This window comes from Acomys minous, assembly GCF_964271855.1.
Source record: "Acomys minous genome assembly, chromosome: 7".
In the NCBI taxonomy this organism is placed as follows: Eukaryota; Metazoa; Chordata; class Mammalia; order Rodentia; family Muridae; genus Acomys; species Acomys minous.
Window position 1 is genome coordinate 81,530,927 of NC_140488.1, and position 26,123 is coordinate 81,557,049.

General features: G+C 43.1%; 2 protein-coding genes across 4 annotated transcripts in view; both read right to left on the reverse strand.

Moving 5' to 3' along the window:
• Positions 1 to 26,123, reverse strand: part of PCYT1B (phosphate cytidylyltransferase 1B, choline) — a 92,961-nt gene that overhangs the window by 43,327 nt on the left and 23,511 nt on the right. For 2 of the 3 annotated variants that reach the window (XM_084790443.1, XM_084790441.1), the window contains exon 2: positions 2,362 to 2,461. In XM_084790443.1, coding sequence (XP_084646569.1) covers positions 2,362 to 2,461 — 100 coding nt within the window. Of the gene's footprint in view, positions 1 to 2,361; positions 2,462 to 3,271; positions 3,437 to 26,123 lie in introns of those variants that run through there. The other variant, XM_084790442.1, reaches the window with a different exon arrangement.
• On the reverse strand, positions 13,534 to 14,025 carry LOC311602422 (large ribosomal subunit protein eL32-like). Its single transcript, XM_084790444.1, has one exon. It carries the CDS (start codon positions 14,008 to 14,010, stop codon positions 13,603 to 13,605), a length of 408 nt encoding a protein of 135 aa, XP_084646570.1. The 5' UTR covers positions 14,011 to 14,025; the 3' UTR covers positions 13,534 to 13,602.

A 26,123-nucleotide genomic window follows, 5' to 3' on the forward strand; every position in this document is an offset into this window, starting at 1 on the left:
CAGCCCCATCATGGTGATATTTCTATCACCTGATACACATCCAGTTTTCATTTAGAAGCTCTTGACTTTATTGTTGGGCCACTATTTCTCAGTATGTAGTTTCCAACCACCAACTTAAGGATCATCCAGGCTGTTTATTAAAAATGCAGATGGCCATCCTCCATTCTTGGTCTGCGGGCAGAGGAATGTGGGAGAGTAGGGAAGCTCTTTCTTTAAGAATTCTTTCTCAAATAATGTTTATTTTTATCATAGGTGTATTGGGTGCACCTGTTAGTCCGTACGTGCACATGCCCATGAAGGCCAGAAGGGAGCAGCAGGTGCCCTGGAATGAGAGTTACAGAACGTTTACAGCTGCCGTCTGGATGCTGGGAATTGAACCTGGTCCTTTGCAAGAGTAGCCGGTACTACTGACTGATGAGCTAGCCCTCCAGCCCCTCCAGGTAAGTCCTTACACACTTAAGGATAAAAACAAGCTCTCTAAGACCCCCTCTGCAGGCCTCATGTTGCCTTTCTCACAAGAAGTACACGAAAGTGGCTGAAGAGATGGCTCAGTGGTTAGGAGCACTGGCTGCTCTTCCAGAGGACCCGGGTTCAAATCCCAGCACCCACACCCAGCTCACAACTGTCTGCAACTCCAGATCCAGAGCATCTCTCACTCTCACATAGACATGTATGCAGGAAAAACACCACTCTGCATGAAAATAAATAAATCTTTTCTTTTTAAAGAGGTACACGAAAAAGTAACTCTCCTTACCCCTTCCTCACTTTGCTCCCAATGAATCAGTGACCTCAACACTTTCGAGAGGTGTTCATACAGAGGAAGAAGAGTGTTGTGGTTTAGAGGGCCAAGCTCTACAACATTCTGGAGTGAGAGCCCAGCTTTGCTATTCAGCAGGAGTTTCCAGAGCAGCAGCAGCAGTACCTGGGAGGTTGCCAAGGGTTACAGCTTCTTGGGTCCCAGCCCGTGTGAACAGAATCAGATGCTCCAGTGTGGAGACCCAAGACATCTGTATGTCTGCAAGCCCTCCTGGTGATTCTGATGCAGGCTCCAATGTAAGATGTTCTGCCACTTGCCGGCTGAAGGACTGTGTGCAGCTTTGCCACCTCTCTAAGCCTTCATTTCTTTATGTGTGAAATACTGAAGGTACTGACCATGTTGAGTTGTGAGAGCAAAATGGCAGGATACACATAAACACCTTAGCACCTTGTACACATTTAATAAATGCCGATTACAATTGGTTAACACACGGTCCCTACTCCTGTAGATTCCTTCAAATCTGGGTTGCTTGGGTATTGCAGTGGCAGTGGCAGCTCACTCTGTCTTTGCAATCATAAATGCCTTAAAGCTTAACTCACTCAACCAGTCTTATTTTTTACTCCATCCTAACCAGCTGGGATGATCCCCATTTACCCTCACACTCTGTGCTTTCCTGCACTGTTCGTATTCTACCCTGCCAGGATAACTTGCTGTTTTCTGTAGCCATAGTCCAAAACGTCTCCCAAAAGAACCAGCTAAAGTTCTGCACCCTCCCTTAAATCTTGCCCGACCTCTCCAGGATACATGAATGTGCCATTCTCTGAACTGTCATTTATCATCAGTGTTGTACATGTATACATGTGCCAGTGGCCTTTACTTCCTATCTAGTGGTCTTGTCGTTTTAATTATCATGAACTCCCTTGGGAAGCAATTCCTTTTACAGTTCCTTTCCCCACTGGTCTTCTGATGTAGGCTAAAGGGATGGATGAAGGAATACACTTCTAGAACAGAACCCAGTCTTTTTAGGGCTCGCTTAGAATATAAAAATGAAGACATTTCAGAATAGTTACAATTATAGTGGCTTAGTTCATCAACACCTTGAAAAATGGTAGTTATAACAGACTCTACCTGTCACAAAAGCCATGTGGAGCAAGGCGTTGTCCCTGTTCTGCAAATGAGAAGAGGAATCCAGATCTTTTCATGAGTTGCGAGAGTCTGTAGACCTAGCAAACGCAGAGCTTGGGCTTAAGCATCTATATTCTCCTGCATTTTCCCTTGGCCGCTTTGATTTGGATAAGCTATTGCTGTTTTGATTTATTTTTATTTTTTAATAGAGTCTGACTCTGCAGCCCAGGCTGTCCTGGAACAACCCAGGCTGGCCTCAGCTTCACAGTGGTCCTCCTGGTTCAGCCTCCTGGGAGCTGAGATTACAGTTGCAAGCCACCTCACTCACCTGGTGCTCGGCTCCCGTCCTTTGAATGTGTCTTCTCGCACTGTGCTAGAATCTCGAAATTCCACCCTGAAAGCGAGCGCTGCTCACATGCTTTGTGAGACTTCAGATGTCATGACGAAGCCCATGTGAGAAATGAAAACAACAGCCTCACCTGGTGTTCCTAAGCGGGCCTGCGCAATGGTCAGTTTTTCATGAGGTGCTTGGCACTGGCAGCTGGACTCATCGGCGAATGGGGCTGGTGCAGTCAGGGTCTAGAAAGGAAAAAAAAAAAGAAGAGAAATAAATACCTTTTCATAAACATTTTTTTTTCAGCGCCACCATCTTCCCTTGAAGTTTCCTGTTTGGTAAACAGGTTCAACCAAGAAGAATATAGCAGGCCATGGTGGCTCACACCTGTAGTCCCAGTGCCCAAGTAGAGAGGCCCAAGGCAGGAGGATCACAGTGAGTTCCAGGCCAGCCTGAACTGTGGAGGGAGTGCTTCAATGTGCCACAATCTGAGGCTTCAGAGACTGAGACCCACGGGACTAGGGGGAAGAAGTAGGATATATTTGCTGGGCCTGCCAAAGCAATATTGTGCTCCTAGAAAGAACCCTTTGTCACAGTCCCTTCCCCCTCCCGTTTAACTGATGCATCAGGAATATTAAGAGCTAGTTAGGCATGGTGGCTCACGCATGTCATCCCAACTTTTGGGAGGTTGAGACAGGATGATGGAGAGTTCAAGGCCAGCCTGTGCTTTATAGTAAGACCCTGTCTTAAAAGCTAAGAACAAATTAAATTAAAAAAAGAAAAAAGAATAGATCTGTACAGTGCCTACCATACGACAGGTGTTGGAAGAGATGCGCTGGGGCTGCCACCTCTCTTTGGCTTCCCAACACACCATGCTGCATACGTATTCCTATCTTTCCATAGGACACCACTATACTATGCCTATTTCACAGAAAAGACAACCGAGGCTCCGTAGGATTAAGAAATATGCTAAGTCATGCCCTTGGGAAAATCATAATGCCCAACTTTGAGCATTTCCCAACCAACAAGGGCAGTCTTCAGATATTTAGACTCACCCACACCCGGGACACTCGGCCGAAAGGAACCTCATATTCGGAAGCGTGGCACGACATCTCCTGTAACACACACACACACACACACACACACACACACACACACACACACACACCAGGCTGGCCAATCACAAATGCTGACGTCTCTTCAATGCAAAGGCCAAGGCTGATATCTGCACCCGGAGAGAGCCTAAAAGCACAGCAATTCTGGCGGGCTGCAGATAACTGCTCCTGTGGTAGCTCCCCCGGCTACCAATGGCTAGAGGCCCCGCCCCAGGCAGCTTGGGCTGAGGCTCTGGGGAACGCTGTGAGAAAGATGTAGTCACTTGGAAGCCTGCCCAGGAAGTGGCCCTGCATTTTTTAGTCAGCCTCTTAAAATGAAAACCTCACTCTCTCCAGACAGAGGAAGACAAAGCGGGCGGTGTTTTTGTAAACAGGGCAATCCAGAGTTGTCCACTTGCAGGTCTTTGAGCTATGTCATTACCACAGTCACTACTACATCATCTTCATTTTTTTTTAAAGCTAAGGTTCACTAGTCACTGTAAACATTACTCACAGTGCTGCATGAATTGCTTATTAGAGATGGAGACAGGTGGCATTCCTTAACTTGGGAAGATTTGACAGAGGAAGGATCTAGACATTGGAACAGGGGGTGCAATTTACTTCTATCATTCATTTATTCATATTTCTTCAGTCACTCACTTATTCGTTCAAATCTATGTCAGGTGCTATATTAAAATCTGGGGCTAACTGCAGGGATAAAACTAGCTATCCCAATCCTTGGCTTTTTATTTATTTATTTTTTTAAAAAAGTCAGGGCCTCATTATATATCCCAAGCTGACCTTGAACTCAGAATTCTTCTGCCTTGTCCTCCTGAGTTCTGGTCTAGCAGGCATGCGCCATCATGCCCGGAAGTTAGTCTCTGCTCTTGATGAGACCATGTTCTCCAAGACACTGACAAGAACCAAACCCAAACAGCCAAAACACTATGAATGTAACATTTATATAATTCTTGATTGTGTCATGGTTCTTCTTGCTATAGGTAGATTATTGTGTGTGTGTGTGTGTGTATATATATGTATGTAAGAATATAAATGTATATGTAAAACAATTTTTTAAAGGACCAAACCTCGCCCTGGTCCTGTGCTGTAGCCCCGCTCAGTACCTTCCACTCTGAGGCACGGATCCTGCTGCACTTTTGTTGGGAGATCCTTCTAGCTGTTGTCCGAGACTCCCATAACTCTCACCCTCCCCTTCAGGGCTCTGGCAACAAACCAAGACTCAGGAAAAAGAACTGGGAAACGTGACTCCATTTTTTGTTTGGTTTTGGTTTTGTTTTTTCCCTTGGATACATTAAGGTGATTTTGTGGGCTCTAGTAGACCAGAGAAACATACAGTGTGGCAAAGGGATGCCTGCCATCTGTGTGTGTAAGACTCCCGTTCAAATCTCCTTTGTAGCACATACTGCATGTACATTTTAACTAGGCTCTCCTGGTTTAAAACATTCACTAAAGTTAGCTCAAGGGCTGGAGGATTTATTTTAAGGCAGAGAAAATGGAGGAAGAGGAAACGGGCAGAGTGTGGTCGCAGCATGCCAAGTGTTCTGCCCCAACCTGGCTGTTGACAGCATGTGCTTCCTTCTGCTCCGTTCCCATCCCTCAGCATCCTTCTACCACAGTCAAGTCACTGCTTGCTTGCCACTCCCCACAGCTTCAGCTTGTATGTAGCTGCTCCACATGACTTTCTCAGTCCTCCCGTCACAAGCTGTCCCTGAGGCTGTTTTCTTTGTTTGCTTGCTTGTTTGTATGGAGACAAGGTCTTGTCAGGTATCCCAGGCTAACCTTGAACTCATACTCTTCCTCAGTGGTGGAGTGTTTGCCTAGCATACACAAGGTGCTGGGTTCTATCCCTAGTAACACACACACACACACACACACACACACACACACACACACACACACGCACAGTCATAGAGAAGAATCTGGCTAAGCTCACGTTTTCAAATCAGGACACAACCAGAATTGGTTCAGGTTGTGTCAGGTGCATTTTGGGGTCCAACAGCAGTGGCAGGGAAAATCGTGGGTGGCTCAATGTTGGAACTAGCTACACAAGTGGGCGACTTTGTGTGTTCCTAGAAGCAAATTCTTTAATGTATCTGGATTCAGTCTCATCTGTAAAAGGGGCAACTATCTTGCAGGACTGTTGTGACAAGCAGAGATTATATGTATGCTCTACGTAGTACCCAATACAGTGTACCCACAATTGCTAGCCTTACTCGTTACATCACACAGAGCACTACGTATTTTTGTATAATGATAGATAATGCCGTTCTCCATAAAACAAGAAAAATGCTTGTGCGTAAGAATGTTTTTGTGTGTGTGTGCGCATGCATGTGGGTGTGCATGCACTCATGCACACATGTCGGTGTGTAAATAAGCCTCATATGTGTGGGTAGCCACAGAAGCCAGAAGAGGGCAGCCACTGCCCTGCAGCTGGAGTTACAGGCAGTTGTGAGACTCCTTTCACAAGTACTGAAAACCAAACCTAGGTCTCCTAGAAGAGGAGCAAGTGCTCTTAACTGCCGAGCCACCTCTCCAGACCCAAATGAGAATATCTTATATTAGTGAGTCATTGTTTTGCTGTTGTGATTGTGGGGTTTTTTTAAGATAGCATCTTACTATCATGCTAGCCCAGTTTAGCTGTAACTTGCTATAAAGCCCAGGCTAACCTGGAATTCATAAACCTCTTGCTTCAGCCTTCATGTTTGGATTATGTGTGTATGGCACCATACACAGCCTTTTCATGTATGTGTATATATGAACAGCTAATCTTTATCAAATAGTCTAAAACAAATGACTATTTACAAATATTTCATGTACTAGTCACAAATCCTATTAGACGTCTTCCATAAGGAAGATGTATTAAGAGGGTATGAAAGCTAGCATTTAAAACAGAGAGAAAATGTTAAAATAACATTTACTGAAAGACAAAGATAGTTTATGTGTACTGAGCATTTTGCTATTGAGTCTTATGACCCAGAAGTAAGGAAATGGGAAAACTGAAGAGATAGAGAGCAGACAGGATCCCTAAGGGCGTGAGTGTGCTCGTGTGTGCAGCATGTATACAAGTAACAGGGGTTGCCATGGAAACGGGTTATCTCTTGTAATAGATGAGATGACTATGCTTGGAACAGACACAACACAAAAGTAAACAAGCCAGAGCCCTGCTTTCCAGAAGATTTCCTTTCAAAGTGATGCAGAATAAACCTTGGGCTAAGAATTAAACACTGCTGAGCTGGGCATAGTGGTCCACGCCTTTAATCCCAGCACTTGGGAGGCAGAGGCAGGCAGATGGCTGTGAGTTAGAGGCCAGCCTGGTCTACAGAGTGAGTCCAGGACAGCCAAGGCTACACAGAGAAACCCTGTCTTTGTAGACCAGGCTGGCCTCGATCTCAGAGAGATCCACCTGCCTCTGCCTCCTGAGTGTCTGCCTCTCAAGTGCCTGTGTGTGCCTCTCAAGCGCTGGGAATAAAAGTGTGCGCCACCACCACCACCACCACCACGCAGCTCAAAGGCCCATTCTTTTCAACATGCAGATCCTAGAAATCAAGTGACTAGAAGAGAAGGGGGTCATCAGAACCATAGATCACACCTCCCTAGAGAACCATAATCCAAATTCAAAGTTGGAGAGGCACAACAGACTATTCAGCAGAAGAGTGAGGGCTTGCAAAAGATGAGAAGCCTTGGCCAGGGGCCGGGCGTGGTGGCGCACTCCTGTAATCCCAGCACTTGGGAGGCAGAGGCAGGCGGATCACTGTGAGTTCGAGGCCAGCCTGGTCTACAATGTGAGTCCAGGACAGCCAGGGCTACACAGAGAAACCCTATCTCAAAAAAAAAAAAAAACCAACAAAAAAACAAAATGAAGAAGGAGGAGGAGGAGGAGGGGGAGGAGGAGGAGGAGGAGGAGGAGGAGGAGGAGGAGGAGGAGGGGGAGAAGCAGCCCTGGCCCAGTGCCCGGTACTTCACATGCACATGTGCTTTGCACGACAACTGATTAGGTTCTAGGCCACAGGAAAAGTCCTCCTGCTTAATTTAAGATTTCAGGCCAGGCGTGGTGGCGCACGCCTTTGATCTCAGCACTCGGGCGGTAGAGGCAGGCAGATCACTGTAAGTTCAAGGCCAGGCTGGTCTATAAAGTGAGTCCAGGACAGCCAAGGCTACACAGAGAAACCCTGTCTCGAAGACACCAAAAAAATATTTTTTTTCAGAACACCCAAACAGCTTGTAAAATAGGCTTCCTATTTGTCACATGTTACAGTTATATAAACTGTATACCACAGTGCAGTACAAAATCCATACTCCCAAAAGGCTTTGTAAAGGGAAAGGCGTTGTATATTGGACGTTGCTTTTATAGAATCTCTTTGACTGAGAATTGTCAAATATTTACCTAAAACAAAACCTGTTAGGTAGCCAGGCAAGAGGAGCATACTCAAGAGACTGAGGCAGGAAGCTCATTAATTCCCAGCCAGAGTAGGCCACATAGGAGTTCAAAGACAGCGTAGGCTACATAGCAGTAGTTGTGCAAGTGCGTGCAGGTGCAATATGCACATACACCTATAGCACACACCTGCACACACACACACACACACACACACACACACACACATACACATGCATGCATGTGCAAACAGAGAGCTATTAGGTACTACATAAAATATATGACACATTTATTACTTGAGTGCAAAACAATGACACATAGCACCTGTACTTATACACTGTGCATCACTAACTGACAACAACTGGACTGATCAGATTGAGGACCACAAATCATGAATTTAAAAAAGACATCATAAAAAAAAATTCTATTTCTCTGTCAGGCAGTTGGTGGTGCACACCTTTAATCCCAGCACTTGGGAAGCAGAGGCAGGTGGATTTCTATGAGTTCAAGGTCAGCATGATCTACAGAGTGAGTTCCAAGACAGCCAAGCCTACACAGAAAAACCTGTCTTGAAAATCCAACCTCTCAAAAATTCTTTCTAGTGTCTGAACATAATTTTAAGTCCAGATTTAATTTACAATCATAACATTTTTATCTTTTTGAAGATAGAAAAAAAAACTAACAGTTGACCATAGGTCTGACGCAAGCCACTAGAATCTTGAATCGTGTCATTGATTATGTAGAATCTCACACCATACAGCCGATACCGAAGTCTGACCAGCAGAATTCCATGGAACATGGTCAACATCAAGAAGTATCCATTTTCAGCCGGGCGTGGTGGCGCACGCCTTTAATCCCAGCACTTGAGAGGCAGAGGCAGGCGGATCACTGTGAGTTCAAGGCCAGCCTGGCCTACAAATCTAGTCCAGGAAAGCCAAGGCTACACAGAGAAACCCTGTGTCAAAAAAACAACAAAAAAAGAAGTATCCATTTTCTCATTTTGTTAAGTATGTGTACGCATTAAAATGTAATGGGCATCATTATAAAGAGTGGGACAGATATATATGTACCAACAAGGAATCACTCCTAAGATATTTCACTGAATGCAAAATGCAAAACCCTAAATAGTATGCCTGCATGTTAATACTGAGTAATATCATTTATGATTAAACAAAGAGGGGAGAAGAGTGGTGTAGAAATAGATAAGAATTGTGCTGGCATTTTTTTAAATTTTATTTTTTTTAGTTTTTTGAGACAAGGTTTCTCTGTGTAGTCCTGTGCCACCACACCTGGTTCACATGTGTCTATTTTGTTTGTTTGTTTTTCAAGACAGGGTCTCTCTGTGTTAGCCTTGGCTGTCCTGGACTCGCTTTGTAGACGCCTTGAACTCACAGTGATCCACCTGCCTCTGCCTCCCAAATGCTGGGATTCACGCCCAGCTTTTTTTTTTGTTTGTTTTGTTTTTCGAGACAGGGTTTTTCTGTTTAGCCTTGGCTGTCTTGGACTCGCAGTGTAGCCCAGGCTAGCCTCAAACTCACAGCGATCCACTTGCCTCTGCCTCCCGAGTGCTGGGATTAAATGCATGTGCCACCACACCCAGCTACATGTGGCTATTTAAACTAACTTAATACTTAAAGTGAAACAAAATATAAAACAGAATCTCACTCATGCTAGCCACATTTGAAGTGTTCATCAACCACATATGGCCAATAGATCTATTGGGCAGCACAGATAGAGAACATTCCTGCCGTCATAGAAAGTCTACTTAGTCTAGAAGAATAAACATCAGACATTTAATTACCTATTTGGAGAGAAGATATATGAGTTATTTTACTTTGTTCTTATAATGAGAACACACTTGTGTAATTTGCATAATGGAAAAGTAAATTTAAAGAACTATTTCTTGTTCCATGATTTCAGAGTTGCAGAAGATTTAATCAAGACTTGGTTGTCCTGAATATTGAGGGCAGGTTTTATGGAAAAGAAAAGCTATTCAGCTATTATCTGTAAAATAGCTGATATAATTCCTATGTATAGGGAAGTTTTGGAACTCAGTAAGATTTTGAGGTCATATCAGAGGCTATAACAGACAAAAAAAAAAGCCCTGTCCTCAATCCTGAAAATTAATGACAAATAACAAAAAGAATGTAAACTATAGTGTGTTAAGCAGTAATTGCATGCTATGTAAAAAAAATAAATATACAAGGTGAGGAAAGGTAATAGGGAGCTCAAGAATAAATGTGATAGAAAGACAATTGGCAGGTCTGTAATCTCAGCTACTCAGAAGGCTGAAGTTCAAGACCTGCCTAGGCTACAAAGTTCAAGGCTAGCCTGGGCCATTTAATGCAACCGTGTCTCCAAATAAAAGTAAAAAGCGGCTTCAGACATACCTCAATGGTAGTGTTTGCCTAGAAGGAGGGAGAGCTTAGATTCAATTCCCAGTAGAAAAGGAGGAGAAAAGAAGAATAAAGCAAGCAAGCAGTATCTGACCTTTTTGTTTAAGTATGCGGTGAGTGAGTGTGTGCATGTGTGTGTGTGTGTGTGTGTGTGTGTGTGTGTGTGTGTGTGTGTGTGTGTGTACATACGGCTTTTTAAAAACACAGATGCTGGATTCAAACCTCAGCTTCTCATGCTTACTGCAAGCCCTCTTTCCAAGTGAATCTACTCTCTGGTTTTTGTTCTCTTTTTGAAACAAGATCTTATATAGTCCAGGCTGGCCTTGAACTCAGTATCTGGTGGTGGTCTGAGCTCTTGATTCTCTTTCCTTAGTCTTTCCTATGTTGGGATTAAGGCATGCACCACTACACCTGCCTTTAACAGGACCTTAACAGATATATTGAAAACAAACTGTTAAAAGATCTAAGATAGAAAACAAAAATAAAACACCACAGTAGAGGTAATGAGACATCAGATTTTACTTAGAGTTTACACAAGTAAAAGTTGGAATAAATTGGATAGAAAGTATGAGAGAATGAAGAGCTAGGATAATTCCAGACTAACTGGGCAGAAGAACTGGAACACCTGGGTTACCATTCTCTGGATGAGACCGGCACTAGAAGAGGAAGTCAGGTAGGAAGGATGGAAAGATTTGGCTTCTGTTCTCAGTCCCTCACTTTGACATTCCTTTTAGATCTCCAAGCAGGAAATGCCTGTATGTACAAATCTGAAATTTAGGAGAGAGGACTGAGCTGACAGTAGGAGTCTAGACAATGACTGATTATAAGCGACTTAAAACAATTGGAAGAGCTGAGTGTGGAGGCACAGGCCTTTAATCCCAGCAGAGGCAGAGGCAAGCAGATCACTGTGAGTTCAAGGCCAGCCTGGTCTACAAAGTGAATCCAGGACAGCCAAGGCTACACAGAGAACAGAGAGACACTGTCTCAGAAAAAACAAATAAACAAGCAAACATAACAATTGGAAGAAATTCCTGGTATAACATGTAAAAGCATGAAGGCAGGTAGAAGAGAGGTCCAAGTTGTCAAATGAGGAGACACTACATTTGTAGACAGTCTTTCTCCACCATGATGAAAATCCAAGAAAGCAAGGACTTGGTCTGTCATCTTTGTTGCTATAGCTCCATTCCCCAAGGCTGTACCTAACAGAGTAGGTCCTTAATAAACACTAGTTGGATGGTAACTGGAGAAAGTGATTGTTGATAAGGACAGAAATAGGCATTAAACCCAGGAAGGAAATACACATATTGACAGTGTGCTATGAATGTCTCTTATCATCATAGTGTATGTTTTAGAAAACTAGGGAAGGTTAAGAGAAGAAATCACGTCTCCAATAATTCTGTTTTCCAGAGTCAGTGGTTGATACTACTTTTTAAGTTTAGTTTCAGCCTTTCTGATATGCCATGTATACATACTAACAACTTTCAGAGATTACTGCATAAGCCCCCTTTTCACCCAACACATCATGACTATCTTATATCATTTAACCTCATTAATTTGGAAGACAATAAAATATTACACTGACTAAGAGAATGATAAATAGAGCCAGAAAGGTAGCTCAGTGTTTAAAAATTCATTACTGCTCTTGCAGAGTCCAGCTCTCCCAGCACCCCTATCAAGCAGCTCACAACAGCCTATAGCTCTAGCTGCAGCAAATTTGATACCATCTTCTAAATTCTGTAGGCACCTGCACACCCATACACAAATATGTGCATATACACATAATTGAAAATAAAATAAATCTTTAAAAAAGAAAAATCATAAATAGTTCCCTATTGTTAAATGTTAATTTAAAAATATTTTTTAATAAAAGTAACATTCTAAACATAATTCTGAATCTCTTATTACTTTTTTGAATAGATGCCTAGGAGCTAAATTACTTAGATCGGGGTATAAACATTTTAAGGATAAACATTTGAAGAGTGTTTTAACATATATAGGTAAATTACCATCCACAAAAGCAGAATCATTTACACTCACATTACAATGTATGAAAAGTGCCTATCTTGTTGCCATTGTCCCTGGCATTAAGTATTATCTTTGTCAATTTTATAGACCAAAAACGGCATCATGCTGTTTCAATTTGCATTATTTTGATTACAAGAAAGATCGAACGCTTTTCAAATGTTTATTAGCCATTTGTATTTTCTTCTGAGAATACTCTGTCCTTTACCCACTTTTCTATTGTTGGGAATAAGTAGGTTGAAGCTGTTTAAAAGCAAAACAATATAGCACAGTTAAAAAGTTACCTGAAATATCTTTTAAAAACGCATTTGCAACTTTATTTAGATTCGCCTTGTAAGAACTCCATTAAGGGAAAGGAAAAAAAAAACCCACACACAATTATTTCATTGCAGTCATCTGGATGTGAGAGGGCAGTTGTAGTTATAAACTGGCAGTGACTGTGCATTCACGTACAAGAGCTGCACAAAAATCAAGCCAGATAAAGCCCAAGCATGAACTGGATCAGGGGAGGGATCACAACGTCCCACCACTACTTGACGACCTATTGGCAGTGTATGGTTGCCAAGAGAAAGGGAGTCCGTTTTCTTAGGGGATGAAGCACCTCAGAGGATGCCCACGCTCCAATAAACGCTCCAACACTCGTGTCCAAACAGGCAGCACTAAGTGGACTCGGGACTTAAAGATAGAAAAGCACATGAAGTTGAGAAGGAAACATGCTGAAGAGGTAGAGGAGAGATTGGAGGAGAGGGAATCGCTAATGGAGATGGGTCTGATAGTTTACGTTTTTAAAACATAAAAACTAGGCCGGTATATGTCATGATGCATGACTTTAATCCCAACACTTGAGAGGCAAAGGCAGGTGTAGATCCGTGAGTCTGCACCAGCATGGGCTACATAGAGAGTTCCAGGACAGCCAAGGATACAGAGTAAGACCTCATCTCAAAAACAAAAGAAAGCAAAAACATAAATTAAAAAGACAACAGCTGGGCGGCAGTAGCGCACACCTTTAATCCCAGCACTCTGGAGAGGCAGATGGATCTCTGTGAGTTTGAGGTCAGCCTGGTCTACAGAGTTCCAAAGAAAAACTCTGTCTCAAAAAACAAAACAAAGAAACAAAAGTGTCTAAGCATCTGCATGTAAATCAGACTAGTAATTAGTGCTCCTTTAGAGATCAGGGATGAGAAAGTGTATTCTGCCCTGGTATGTGGGCTGTCTTAAAACACTGACCACCCATAAACTACAAGTCCCTCTCATGTTGCTTTGGAACACACAATGGTGATTTTTAAATAGCATGAAGAGTCCCAGAACTGAACCTGAAATTACATTTCACTGATTAGGAAATATTGGTTTCCTCCCCTCAAAATTTAATGGGTTCAAGATTAGGGTGTGCCTCTCAGTAAATCTTGTCTTTTTTTTTTTTCAAAATGTCAGTTTTTGTGGTTTTATTTAAACATAAATAAAACACGCACTCAAGCCATCTACTCATTTTCCTCGCTGCGTAGCCTGGCGTTGGGATTGGTGACTCTGATGGCCAGCTGTGCCGCTCTTTCTACGATGGCTTTTCGGTTCTTGGAGGAAACATTGTGAGCAATCTCAGCACAGTAAGATTTGTTGCACATCAGCAGCACTTCCAGCTCCTTGACATTGTGGACCAGAACCTTCCGGAAGCCGCTAGGCAGCATGTGCTTGGTCTTCTTGTTGCTCCCATAACCAATGCTGGGCATCAGGATCTGGCCCTTGAATCTTCTTCGCACCCTGTTGTCGATACCTCTGGGTTTCCGCCAGTTTCGCTTAATTTTGACATATCGGTCTGACTGGTGCCTGATGAACTTCTTGGTCCTCTGTTTGATGATCTTGGGCTTCACCAGAGGCGAGAGGGCAGCCATGATGCCGCAAAAGAGATGGCAGCCACCTCGTAGGTAGCGCCGAGGAAGAAGCTAAATCTTATCTTATAATCATTGTCTCCTATGCAACAGAAGCGCAGCTTACAGTTAACAGATCTTAGGTTTCGTGGCATGAATAGGCACTGGTAGTAAGAATCTTCGCCTGAGCCGGGCACAGTGGCGCACGCCTGTAATCGGAGCACTCAGGAGGCAGAGGCAGGTGGATCGCTGTGAGTTCGAGACCAGCCTGGTCTACAAAGCAAGTCCAGGACATGGGAGACTATGCAGAGAAACATTGTTTCTAAAAACCAGAAAGAAAAAAAAAAGAATCTTTACCTGGAGGTGAGAAATTTCTTACACTAAGTTGTGTTTTCTTAGGTGGTTGAACTTTAAAGAGCTTATGACCCATATCAGCCATTTATTGTATTCCTATCTCACTACCTTCTCCCAAAATCTTAAAGTGGCATTTAAAAAGTAAAAAGTGGCAATTTGAAACTTGTTTTATTTGTGAGAGGAAGGAAACAGGTGAGTTTTTCAGTAGCCCCTGGAGAAGGGATCAGGGTGAAGCTCGGTGATGGAGTGCTTACCCCGCAAGTGCAGGCCTGCGGGTTCTATCTCTAAACACCAGAAGATAAGATCAGAGTGCAGCGAGCACACGGAGTGCAGGAGTGCATGCTGTGTTCATCAGCACTTTAGAGAACGTGGACTACAGAAATGGCGTTAACTCTCAGCGGTCCGAGCAACGAGGAGCAGAAAGGGAGCATTGTTCTTACGTTTAAAAAAGAGGTGGGTGCTGGGGGGCGGTGGCACACGCCTTTAATCCCAGCACTCGAGAGCAGAGGCAGGCGGATCTCTGTGAGTTCAGGGCCAGCCTGGTCTACAAAGGGAGTCCAGGACAGCCAGGCCTACACAGAGAGACCCTGTCTTGAAAAACAAAACAAAACAAAACAAAAGTGCAATAACAGCTCCTAGATGAAGACAGCTTTGTTTGGAAGGTTTGCCATGCAAGGCAGAGTCCCAGAGCCAAAGAAAAGGCAGCTAAGAAGAGCATTTCTATAAGGAACGAAAACACACAGGCTGCAAATGCAGCTCGCTCCCATTACCGCGGCACCCAAGGGCAAGATCTGGAATGTGTAGACCACTGACTGGTTCTTTATGTGCAAAGTAGAAGACAATGCAGCGGACAGTGACTCTTGCAATTCTATTTATACTTACTTTTCATGTCAGTAATCAAGAAAGGCAGCATCACTAATATCTAATTCTAACATATGGATTTGCGCTGGCACTCCCGCTCTGTCATGGTAAAGTATATAATGACATCCTAAAGGTAGAGTACAAATGGGGTGGCCTGACCTAGGCTTTGAACTAGCCTTTGTAGACTATATTATCTAATTTTAACTAAACAGATCAGTTAGTGGCTTAAAACATTTCCTGCAATGAAGGGCTGGAGGGATGGGTTAGTGGTTAAAAACCCATACTGCTCTTGCAGAGGACCTGAATTTTCTCCGGCACGCATAACCAGGCAGCTCAAAACTGTCCATATCTCCAGCTCTAAGAGGATGCCCATGCCTCTGACCTCTGAAGGCATCCACACTCATGTGCACATACCCCTACATATACACATACACATAAATAAAAAAATAATAATGATGAGTCTTTCAAAAAAACATTTCTTGCAACAAAATAGGGAAACAAAGAACTCTGTGTGAAGCGCTGAGAGTTGCATGAAAGAGTTGGGGCATGGAAGGACCTAGAGGATTCAGGAACCCTGTAAAGAGACCACCAAGGCCAGCGGATCTGGACCCAGAGGGCCCTGTACAAACTGATGCACCAACCAAGGACAATGCGTGCAGAGAACCTAGACCCCCTGTTCAGATGTAGCCAGTGGACAGCTCATGCTCCATGGTGGTGAGGAGAGTGGGGACTGCCTCTGACTCGAACTCTGGTGCACAGTGATTTGATGGCTGCCCCTTAGCGGGGCAGGCGGCCTAGAGGGCATACAGAGGAAGGGGAGGTAGGCTATCCTGATGAGACCTGATAGCTGTGGTCAGAAGGTGGGGGAGCTCCCCCCCCATCAGAGGTCTAGGGGAGGGAGGGAGGGTAGGAATGGGAAGATAAGAAAGATGGGATGTAATGTGACTAAATTATAATAAATTTTAATAAGTTAAAAATAGGGAAACAAGAATAATAACATGGGTAAACACCAAGAAAATGGCAGAGCTGGGCTTGGGGATGCAGCTCAGTTGGCGGAGTGCTTCTCTAACTTATACAAAGCCATGAGTTTGATTCCCAGCATCACACAAAACCAGACTCCATGTCACATGCTGAAAATCGCAGGACTGGGAAGGCACAGGAAAGAGGATCAGAAGTTCAAGGTCATCCTTGGCTGTATAGCGAGTTGGAGGTCAGTCTGGAATATAGTAGACCCTGTCTGGATTGTTTATTTAGACAGGGTTTCTCTGTGTAGCCTTGGCTGTCCTGGACTTGCTTTGTAGACCAGGGTGGCCTCAAACTCACAGAGTAGACCCTGTCTTAAAAAAGAAAAATGAACCACTGGGCATGCTGGCGCATGCCTATAATCCCAGCATTTGGGAAGCACAGGCAAGCTGATCTCTGTGAGTTCAAAGACAGCCTGGTCCACAAATCAAATCCAGGACAGCCACGGCTACACAGAGAAACCCTGTCTCAAACCTCCCCCCAAAGCCCACAAACAAACAAAATGAGATTAAACAAACAAAAAACAATGCTCCACAGAAGAGGAAGAGAAGGAAAAGGAAGAAGAGCTGACACTTCTATTCCCCATTCTGCATCAGCCACATGATGAGGCACAACCAATGATGACTTAACCTCATCTCACAAAAAGACAGCTGAAATAAAAGTTATTATACAGAGGACTATGAGAAATGCCAAGATGTTCCAGTTTGAGGGTATATCATACCTCAAGATGGCAGCTAACAGAGGCAGTAGAAAGCTACCAGAACTATCATGGTTGTCTAAAATGAAGCATTCAGAACATGAAGACAAATGTTTTTGCTGGGCATGGATGGTGCACTCATTTAATCCCAGCACTCGGCAGGCAGAGGCAGGAGGATCGCTATGAGTTCGAGGCCAGCCTGGTCTACAAAGCAAGTCCAGGACAGCCAAGGCTACACAGGGAAACCCTGTCTCAAAAATCTAAAAACAAAAAACAAAACAAGTGATATTTTTAAGTTTCATGTTTTGAATCATGGAATACTCAACCCAGCACTGTAAAAAAAATATTGTCACGTGTAACGATAAATATTTAGAAGTATTTTTTCAGTTTCTTGTAGTTTAAAAGAGAGAGAGAGAGAAAAAACAAACTCTGTTCTTCCTGCCACAGTAAAATGAGTAACTCTAACATGTAGGAGAAATAAAACAATGTCAAACTAAAAATGTATTCTTTTGTCAGAAAATATGTTTAGAAGACATATAGAAACATTGCTGAGGATTGGAAGAAACAAGCATTAGAACAAATTATGTAGTGTGGGAGGCTTGCTATGCAGTCAGATTGAGTACAGCTATTTCTAACATCTCAGCTTGAAGTATGTGCATAATTGTCTTTTGATAATGATTGGGTTTTTCTGAGCAATGGACAAATGTGCTCCAAAGGTATACTCTGAAAAAATATGTGACTTCTTTAACCAAAACTGATTTGTTATCAATGGGAAAACGGTCGACTTATCAATGAGGTAACAGTGTTGTCCTTGCATTCCAACTTTTCAATCTATATGAGAATATTCTGCCTTCTTTATGGGATCTTCCTCTATTAGCCCTCAAAATATTGCTCCCAGGGTCCTATCCTGGGAGAGTGTGGAGTGAAGAAGACTAATTTAACCAGAATTTATGTAGCAATAGGCAGATGGGGAGGATTGGGTAGCCTTAACAGCAGCTCTTTTTTTTTTTTCAGACAGGGTTTCTCTGTGTAGCCTTGGCTGTCCTGAACTCACTTTGTAGACCAGGCTGGCCTTGAACTCACAGCGATCCGCCTGCCTCTGCCTCCCGAGAGTGCTGGGAATAAAGGCCTGGCTAACAACAGCTCTTTTGTCTTTCCCTCTAAAGCCTGGGTGTGCACAGCATCCTGATCAAGTCACTACCCCTCCATCTCCCTGCCTTCTTGTGTCATTGGAGAGCTCTGCCTATCTTCCTTTGTATTTTGTGGAAAGGAAACTATGCAGTACACATCATTTCATGTCTGAATCGTGAGGTTTAGCTACATTCTTGTGGCTCGTTGTCTGTCCTTTATTCTCATTGCCATATAGATATACTACAACTTATTTACCCAGTCCTCTTTTACTGAGCATTTAGGTAAAACATACTATAGTGTTGTTTGGGTGTGGCCATCTGTACAAGTTTCTTTGGAGAGGAATTACTGGGTCAAAAGTCTTTCCTTTGAGACTAGGATGTGGTTCAGTGGTAGACTACATGCCTAACGCGAAAAGCCCAGAGTTCAATCCCCAGCAGTAAGACAAATAGTACTTATTTTGAATTTCTAATTTTACTACAAAAGACCTAGATATCAGCTTTGTTTCCCAGTCCTAAAGTTTAAAAATATGACACGGGAGGGCTGAAGACAGCATTTCTCAATGTGCAGTCACACACATATTGCTTCTGAATCCTCTGGGGCTTGAGCAGGTAACTCATGGCTCACTGGGTTGAAAACGTATATGGTTTAGAAGTCAGACCGATCTAATTTGAAATCTCTGTTTAATTGGTTGGTATCTAATGTTTGGGGTTTTTTTTCTTGATTTTCTTATAATGTGAGGAATAGTAATTCTTATTTCATGAGTCTGTGGCCTGTTTGTATGTGTTTAACACATATAGAACATTCAACACAGTGCCCAGTACAGTGTGACCATGAATGGCTGTACCATTTCTCCATCACCTACAGAGAAAAATGAGTAAGACCTCCAGCCTGGAACCAGTATAGAACAATTACCTTGTAACTAAACAATTTGGAGCTACAATACAATTTGTTATTATGTGACTGTGCCTGCAGTCTCTATTAGGCATTCTGCGTACTAGAGATGAAGCATAGAAACCTGTGTGTCCTAGGAATGGGCTTTCAACATCATTTGCTTGGCAATAAGCTCTACACATCAGTCACAATGTTGCTATTAACCTATTATTGCTGTTGTTATTTTTCTTAAATGCCCATTTAAATAACCCTCAGCGTCCTTTTACACTGATGTCAGGTTCAGCGTGTGTGAATTATGGAGTGGAAAACAAAAACCCCAAGTCAAAGGCTTTGGCTGGAGGGAGGAGTTATATGAAAATGAATCCTGCTCAATAGGCTAGCCCTGTGTGGCCCTGCACATTATTACACAGGCTTACACTACCAGGGCTCACTGCTTTAGTTTCTAATCACTGTGTTTTCAAGTCCGCCTTCAAGATCATTGAGTGCTAAACTGTCTTCCCCCAAGCAGGGTCAGCTTCTCTAGCCTCCCTTACAACCCAGTTCATGCTGGGATAAAGAGGAAGGTAGGACTGTTAAAACAATAATACTATGGTCTGAGGCCAGCAACGGGTAATCAGACCCTAGCAAGGTAGAGGCTGTTACCTGGGAGATTATTGGAAGAAAATAGGCCTGCCTTACTTCATTCCTACCTTCCTTCCTTTCTCCTTTTCATTCTGCCCCCCGTGATCAGATGGAATAATTCTTTTTCTATGTTTATTTTCCTAAGAGTCACTGAGAAGCTTTGCTCAGGCACTAGCTACAGACACAGGAGCTTCCAGACTGTTGCTTTTCTCCTTCCTAGGTTTTAAGCCCAAGCATTGAGCGTAGATGGACAGCATCTGTTAAGAAAACTCCTCTAATTCAACTCAATACTACCATGCCTTGAAGAAAGCCAATGTTTCAAACATCAGTATTATGAAACAGGTAAATTAGGAGGCTATTGTTCACATGAGGAAAAGATTCAACATAGCTTTCTTTAAACAATGAATAAAATATAACAGATACAATTTGGAATACATTCAAGCCTTTGAGGAGGCATCTGAGACAAAAACAAAAAACAAACCAGAAGTCAGAAGAAGGGGTTTATACAACACTAATGGAAAATTTCAAAGTACTCTGTGAACATTTCTTATGCATATTTAGCCAGTATGTCTTACCGTAACATCATTCAACCTGTCTTGTCCCCAAATGGATCAAATGAGACAGAAGCAAGGAGTGCCAGAGCCCTGACTTTTGACTGGACCAGCAGGTTGAACAGACATACTGCAATGGATCATACTCCATGGCAGGCAGTCACCTGTTTTACTCATTTTTGGGTGGTAGAATTGAAATATAGAAGGAACATGATTTGCTTAAATCCACACAATGATTTCAGGACAAAACTGTGACTGAGTAACACAGCAGGGCTCAGTGAGTTCAGCTTCACCAGACCTGAAGCCCTTTCACTGTGGGGCTGTCCAGTTCCCTCTAGGTTCATCTTTTTGGCAGCTGATGCAATGATCCAGAGGCCACAAAGGACCCGGCTTGTTTGTTCTTGTCATTCTACCTTATCAAGAACCAGCATATCCTCTCCGTCTCTGATTCTCTCTCTCTCTCTCTCTCTCTCTCTCCCTCCCTCCCTCCCTCTCTCTGTCTCTCTGTCTCTGTGAGTGTGTGTGTGTGTGTGTGTGTGTGTGTGTGTGTGTGTGTGTGTGTGTGTGTGTGTAGAGGTCAAAAGTTGATTTCAGGTGTGTCCAACTTAATCATTCTCTACTTTGTTTTTGTTTTTTGAGACAGAGTCTCTCTCTGAGCCTAGAGTCTGTTGATTTGGCTAGATTGGGAGGACAGCTAGCCCCAGAGAGTCTCTTCTCACTCCACAGATCTGGGATCACAGGCCTGTGCCTCTGTGCCTAGTCTGGATGACAAGCTCTTCTTGCTTGTGTGGTATTTTACCACATGAACTCTCTCTCTCTCTCTCTCTCTCTCTCTCTCTCTCTCTCTCTCTCTCTCTCTCTCTCTCTCTCTCCAGCCATTTCTACCTCTTCTTATTCCCAGTCTGAAAACCTCTGAAAAACATTGTGACAGGACCCAACATCCCAGCATCCTTCTGCACCTGCCAGAATCAAGCCACTACTACTTTCCCTGCCCCTTTACAGACAGCGGCAGAAGCTATCAGATAAGAGGGAGCTTCAGCTTTCACTCTTCTTTCTCATAACTTCATTGAACCGAAGCTCACACAGCTTTACCAAAACAGAACCACTGACTATCTGCTAAATCCAATCAGAAACTCTTCCTTCTGTCTTCTCACCTCATTTGATCTTGCTGCTGACTCTGGATGTTCCCTCTGGGAGCTCACCCTCCCCTTGGTACCCTGATCTCTCAGTCATTTGAGAAACACATTTCTCTTCCCTGTCCATAATCCATCCTTTCTTGGCTCTTTAAGTGTCTGCCTTGGGATTCTGTCCTGGAAAGATTTGAGGATAAAAGGTTATTAATTTAGCCAAATTTCCTGTGCAGATAGGCAAGAATTAGGAATAGCCTAATAGATTTCATAAGAGCTCTTCTGTTCTCCATCCCCCCCCCAGGAAGACAGTAAGATGCTTTAGTGTACATTGAGTCTGTGCTAGCTAGTTGTATGTCAGCTCTACCCAAGCTAGAGTCATCTGAGAAGAGGGAACCTTAATTGAGAAAATGCTTCCCAAAGATTGGGCCCATGTGTCAAGTCTGTGGAGTGTCTTCTTGATTGATGATTGTTGTGGGGAGGCCCAGTTCATTTTCTTAATTAGTGATTGATTGGGGAGGGTTCATCTCATCATAGATTGGGACACTGCTTTAACTAGTGGTCCTGGGTTCTATAAGAAAGCAAGTTGAGCAAGCCAAGGAAAGCAAACTAATATGCAGCACTCCTGCATGGCCTCGCCATCAGCTCCTGCCTCTGGGCTCCTGCCTTGGCTTCCTGTAACAGGCTTTGAGTTGGGATATGTAAGCCAAATAAGTCCTTTCCTCCCCCAAGTTGCTTGCGGTCATGGTGTTTCATCACAGCAAGAGTGACTCTGACTAAGACAGATTCCTAGAGTTAGCCTTGTCACAGGATTGTTTGGGGTGACTAATAATTGGTTTTGGTAAGATTGTCTTTGTATTACATGGGGGGTTTGTTGTTGTTTTTTTTTAAATAGTCATGTTATATACACCCAGACTAGCCTCACATTTGTCTGTCTTAACTTCCCATCTGTCTTAACTAGGGTTTCTATTGCTGTGATAAGACACCATGAGCAAAAAACAATTTAGGGAGGAAAGGGTTTATTTCAGTTTCCAGTTCCACATCACACTCTATCCCTGAGGGAAGTCAGGGTAGAATCTCACACAGGACAGGAACCTGGAGGCAGGAGCTAATGCAGAGGCTATGGAGGAGTGCTGCTTACTGGCTTGCTTAACCTGCTTTCTTAAATTTCCCAGAACCACCCAGGGGTATCACCACACAGTGAGCCAGGCCCTTCCATATCAATCAACAATAAAGAAAATGCACTACAAATTGCCTAGGCTTATCTCTGGTTTTTGAGACAGATCTCTTTATGTAGCCCTGGCTGCCTTGTAACTCATTAATGTAGATCAGGATGGCCTCAAACTCATGGGACATACACCTTCCTCTGCCTCCCAAGCGCTGGGATTTAAAAGTACATGCTACCAAGCTTATACCAAGGCAAATCTTTTGGAGGCATTTCTCAACTGAGAGTCCCTCTCCCCAAAGGACTTTAATTTGGGTCAAGTTGGCACAAATCTCAGAACACCATCTTAGCCTCCAAGTGCTGGTATAACAGGAATGAGCCACCTACCATTAGTATTATCCCAAGGCATCTTTGCTAATAATTATTTCAATCCACTTCCTTCTAAATCCAGAAGGTGAAGGACTTTCACTGTCATCCATTTGACATCACCTCTTCCAGGTAGTTTCTGCAATCTCTACCTTCAGTTCAAAAGTCTCTCCTGAGTGCCACAAACACTAACTAGATAATCTTGTTGTTGTTGTTGTTTTGTTTATCGAGACAAGGTTTCTCTGTTACATGGAGCCCTGGCTGTCCTGGACTCTCTCTGTAGACCAGGCTGGCCTTGTACTCACAGAGATCTGCCTGCCTCTGTGTCCTTCTTACAGGAACCACACCCACTCACTGGAGCCTTCCTTTTTTTTTCAAGACAGGGTTTCTCTGTGGCAGCCTTGGCTGTCCTAGACTCATTTTGCAAACCAGGCTGGCCTCAGATTCAGAGAGATCCACCTGCCCCTGCCTCCCAAGTGCTGGGATGACAGGTGTGCGCCACCACCACCCAATAAACTAGCCTTCCTTGACCCTGCCCCATTCTCAGACTAAATTACCAAACCTGTCACATTTGCCTTTTCGATAACTCCCAAGTTTGTCCAGTTCTCTTTCCCCCCATTTACCCCGTAATCTCAAACCCATTAACTCTCATCTGGATTACTGAAATAGCCTACTAACTGAAAGAGAGTAGGTTAACATAGAAAATACAAGAGTATAAAATAGGAGGTGGATGTATGTGTGCATTGAATGCTGAAGCTTTCTCTTTTTTGGCAGTACTAGGTGTTAAACCTAGGTGCCCTACTACTGAGCTACAGTCCCAAGCCTACATGAACTGTACACTATAAAAAATACTTACCATTGTGGACACTCAGATCTCATCATGAATTGGACTGTGCAAAAATATGTCTGAGTTTCCTCTAAAGGCATATATGGCCACTGAGCACTTGAAACTCTATTCTGAATTAAGATATATTTTAAGTGCAACATATATACATGATTTTAGACTTTGTATGAAAAAAAAGCAGTAGAAAATGGCCCAGTGGGTAAGCTTGATAGCCTGGGTTCAGATCCCCAGAACCGATGTGAATGCTAGATGTGGTAGTACATATCTGTAATCACATGTGCCATCTTATGCACCTTCATACACAAACATGTACACACATACATCGTGGGTGCATGTGCACGTGCACACATGCACACACACACACACACACACACACATAATAGTTGTATATGGCTGGAATGTTGACATAATATTCCTGATATGTGGCATTAAATAAGATACACCGTTACAATTGTTTTCACTTTTTTAAGCTGTGGCTGTTAGATAATTTTAGATTACATACATGGCTTGATTCTATTTCCCTTGGATAGCACTGTCCTAAAGGCCATTTAAAGAAATCCTGAAAAATAGACTGATCCTAGTATGTGTGTGTGTGTATGTGTATGCATGTGTGAGGGTACACATGTGTAGGTGTGAAGGACAGATATTACATGAGTTGTCCTCAATTGCTCTCAGTGTTGTAGTTTGAGATAGAGTCCTTCTTACTGAACCTGAAAATCACCAGTTCAGCTAGACCGGCTGGTCAGCAAGATCCTCCTGTCTCCATCTTCCCAGGACTGGGATTATAGGTGTGTGCCACCATGCCTGGCTTTTATATGAGTGCTAGGAATCCAACTCAGATTTTCATGTTTACCAACTGAGTCATTTCTCTAGCTCCAGACTGATCCTCTTCTTGTCCCCAAACAGTCAAGGCTTAAAAATTAGAATCTTTCCCTCAAATGGTGGGACTTGTCTTAATTTGGGGATAAGGTTAACATAGACCTTCCTGCTGGGAAGCACTTCTGCTCAATGGATAAAATATGGCTTTGAAGAAGGCCCAATATATTAAAGCCACACTTACAAAAAGGTTCTCTTGCCAGGCATGGTGGTGCACGCCTTTAATCTCAGCACTCAGGAGACTGTGAGTTCGAGGCCAGCCTGGTCTACAAAGGGAGTCCAGGACAGCCAGGGCTACACAAAGAAACCCTGTCTCAAAAAACAACAAAACAAAACGGAAAAAAAAAAAAGGTTCTCTTAAGGGATTTCAGCATCCTGGCACACATTAACATACCAGACTACTGCCTTCTATTAAGTTGAAATGGTCTTTAAAGGTGGGGGACTGTAGAGTCAGTTATTTTCTTTCTCCCCACATCACCTGGTATATTGCTGTATTTAGAACTTGTTACCCTTTAGCTGCCTATGAATCTGCTTGGTAAGGGACTGAGTTTTCTCTCAGTTACTTCCTAAAGTCCTGTATCATTGGATGCTTTAAATCCCCTAAATTGTCTGAGTGATGACCTATGCACCCTTTTGATTTCTGTATTTCCAAACACAGAAATAAAGCTAAACACTGATCTTTTATTTGACTTAAGCTTTTTTTCCATAAGGAGTTTAGCGTTAGACAAATGGGTGTTTGGAAGAAGAGTGCAATAAATAAATAAATTATATTTATATATAAATAAAATAATACACCTGACTATTATCAATGTGTGGATGTTGCATTTGGATATGGTCTAGCAGGAAGATGCCTAACAATAACCTTGGGCAGAATTCCAGTTGGTCACAGTAAATACCCAAAGAATCTTATGTTCATTTTTTTCTTTTGCACCAATACAGCACATTAAAAGCATCTTCCTTTTAAAATGCATGCTGCTCTAAGTGGCTACATCGATGATGATACTAGTAAAGGAAATATACCAATAACTAGAAATCCAGTCATCTTTTTGAGTACCAGTGGGTGAGTATCTACATCCCAAATGACATAATGCACCTTCTGCAAGACAGCAGTCTCTTGGCACTGCACAACTCTGAAGTACAACCCGAAATGAACTCCTGCTAACGTGGCATATTGAACCAGCCCATTTTGATTTCCAAGGCCTTCTAAGTTGATCGGTGCCGCATCCATCTTCATGCAAGGGTCTATTGTAGGCTAGAATTACAGCTTCCTTCTGACAACAGAATGTACCCCTAGAAGAACTTGACCAAGGTCATTAAGTAAATCCTCAAGCAGACAGCTTTGAGGGCAGCTGGTCCTTGTCAGGAAGGGTTTATAGAGACCCTGCTGGTCCCAGGGGATTAGTCTAGGCATGGCAGAGGGCTGGGGAGATTTGAGGACAGTCCATGTCTGCAAGGAATGCTCCTCCCTCAGGAGTTAGGTTTCCAAGGAGGGTTGTTACATCATATTATTCAAGGCCACTCAGTTTTCCTTCTTCACATCCAAGCTTCTGAGTCACCTTGCATCATATTTAAGCAGGAAACATTAAGAAACAACCAGCCAAGAGTAAAGCTCATAATAATGAAAAGTTCT

Coding starts and splice junctions, on each gene's coding strand:
- LOC311602422 (XM_084790444.1), bottom strand. CDS start 14,010: ATGGCTGCCCTCTCGCCTCTGGTGAAGCCCAAGATCATCAAACAGAGG.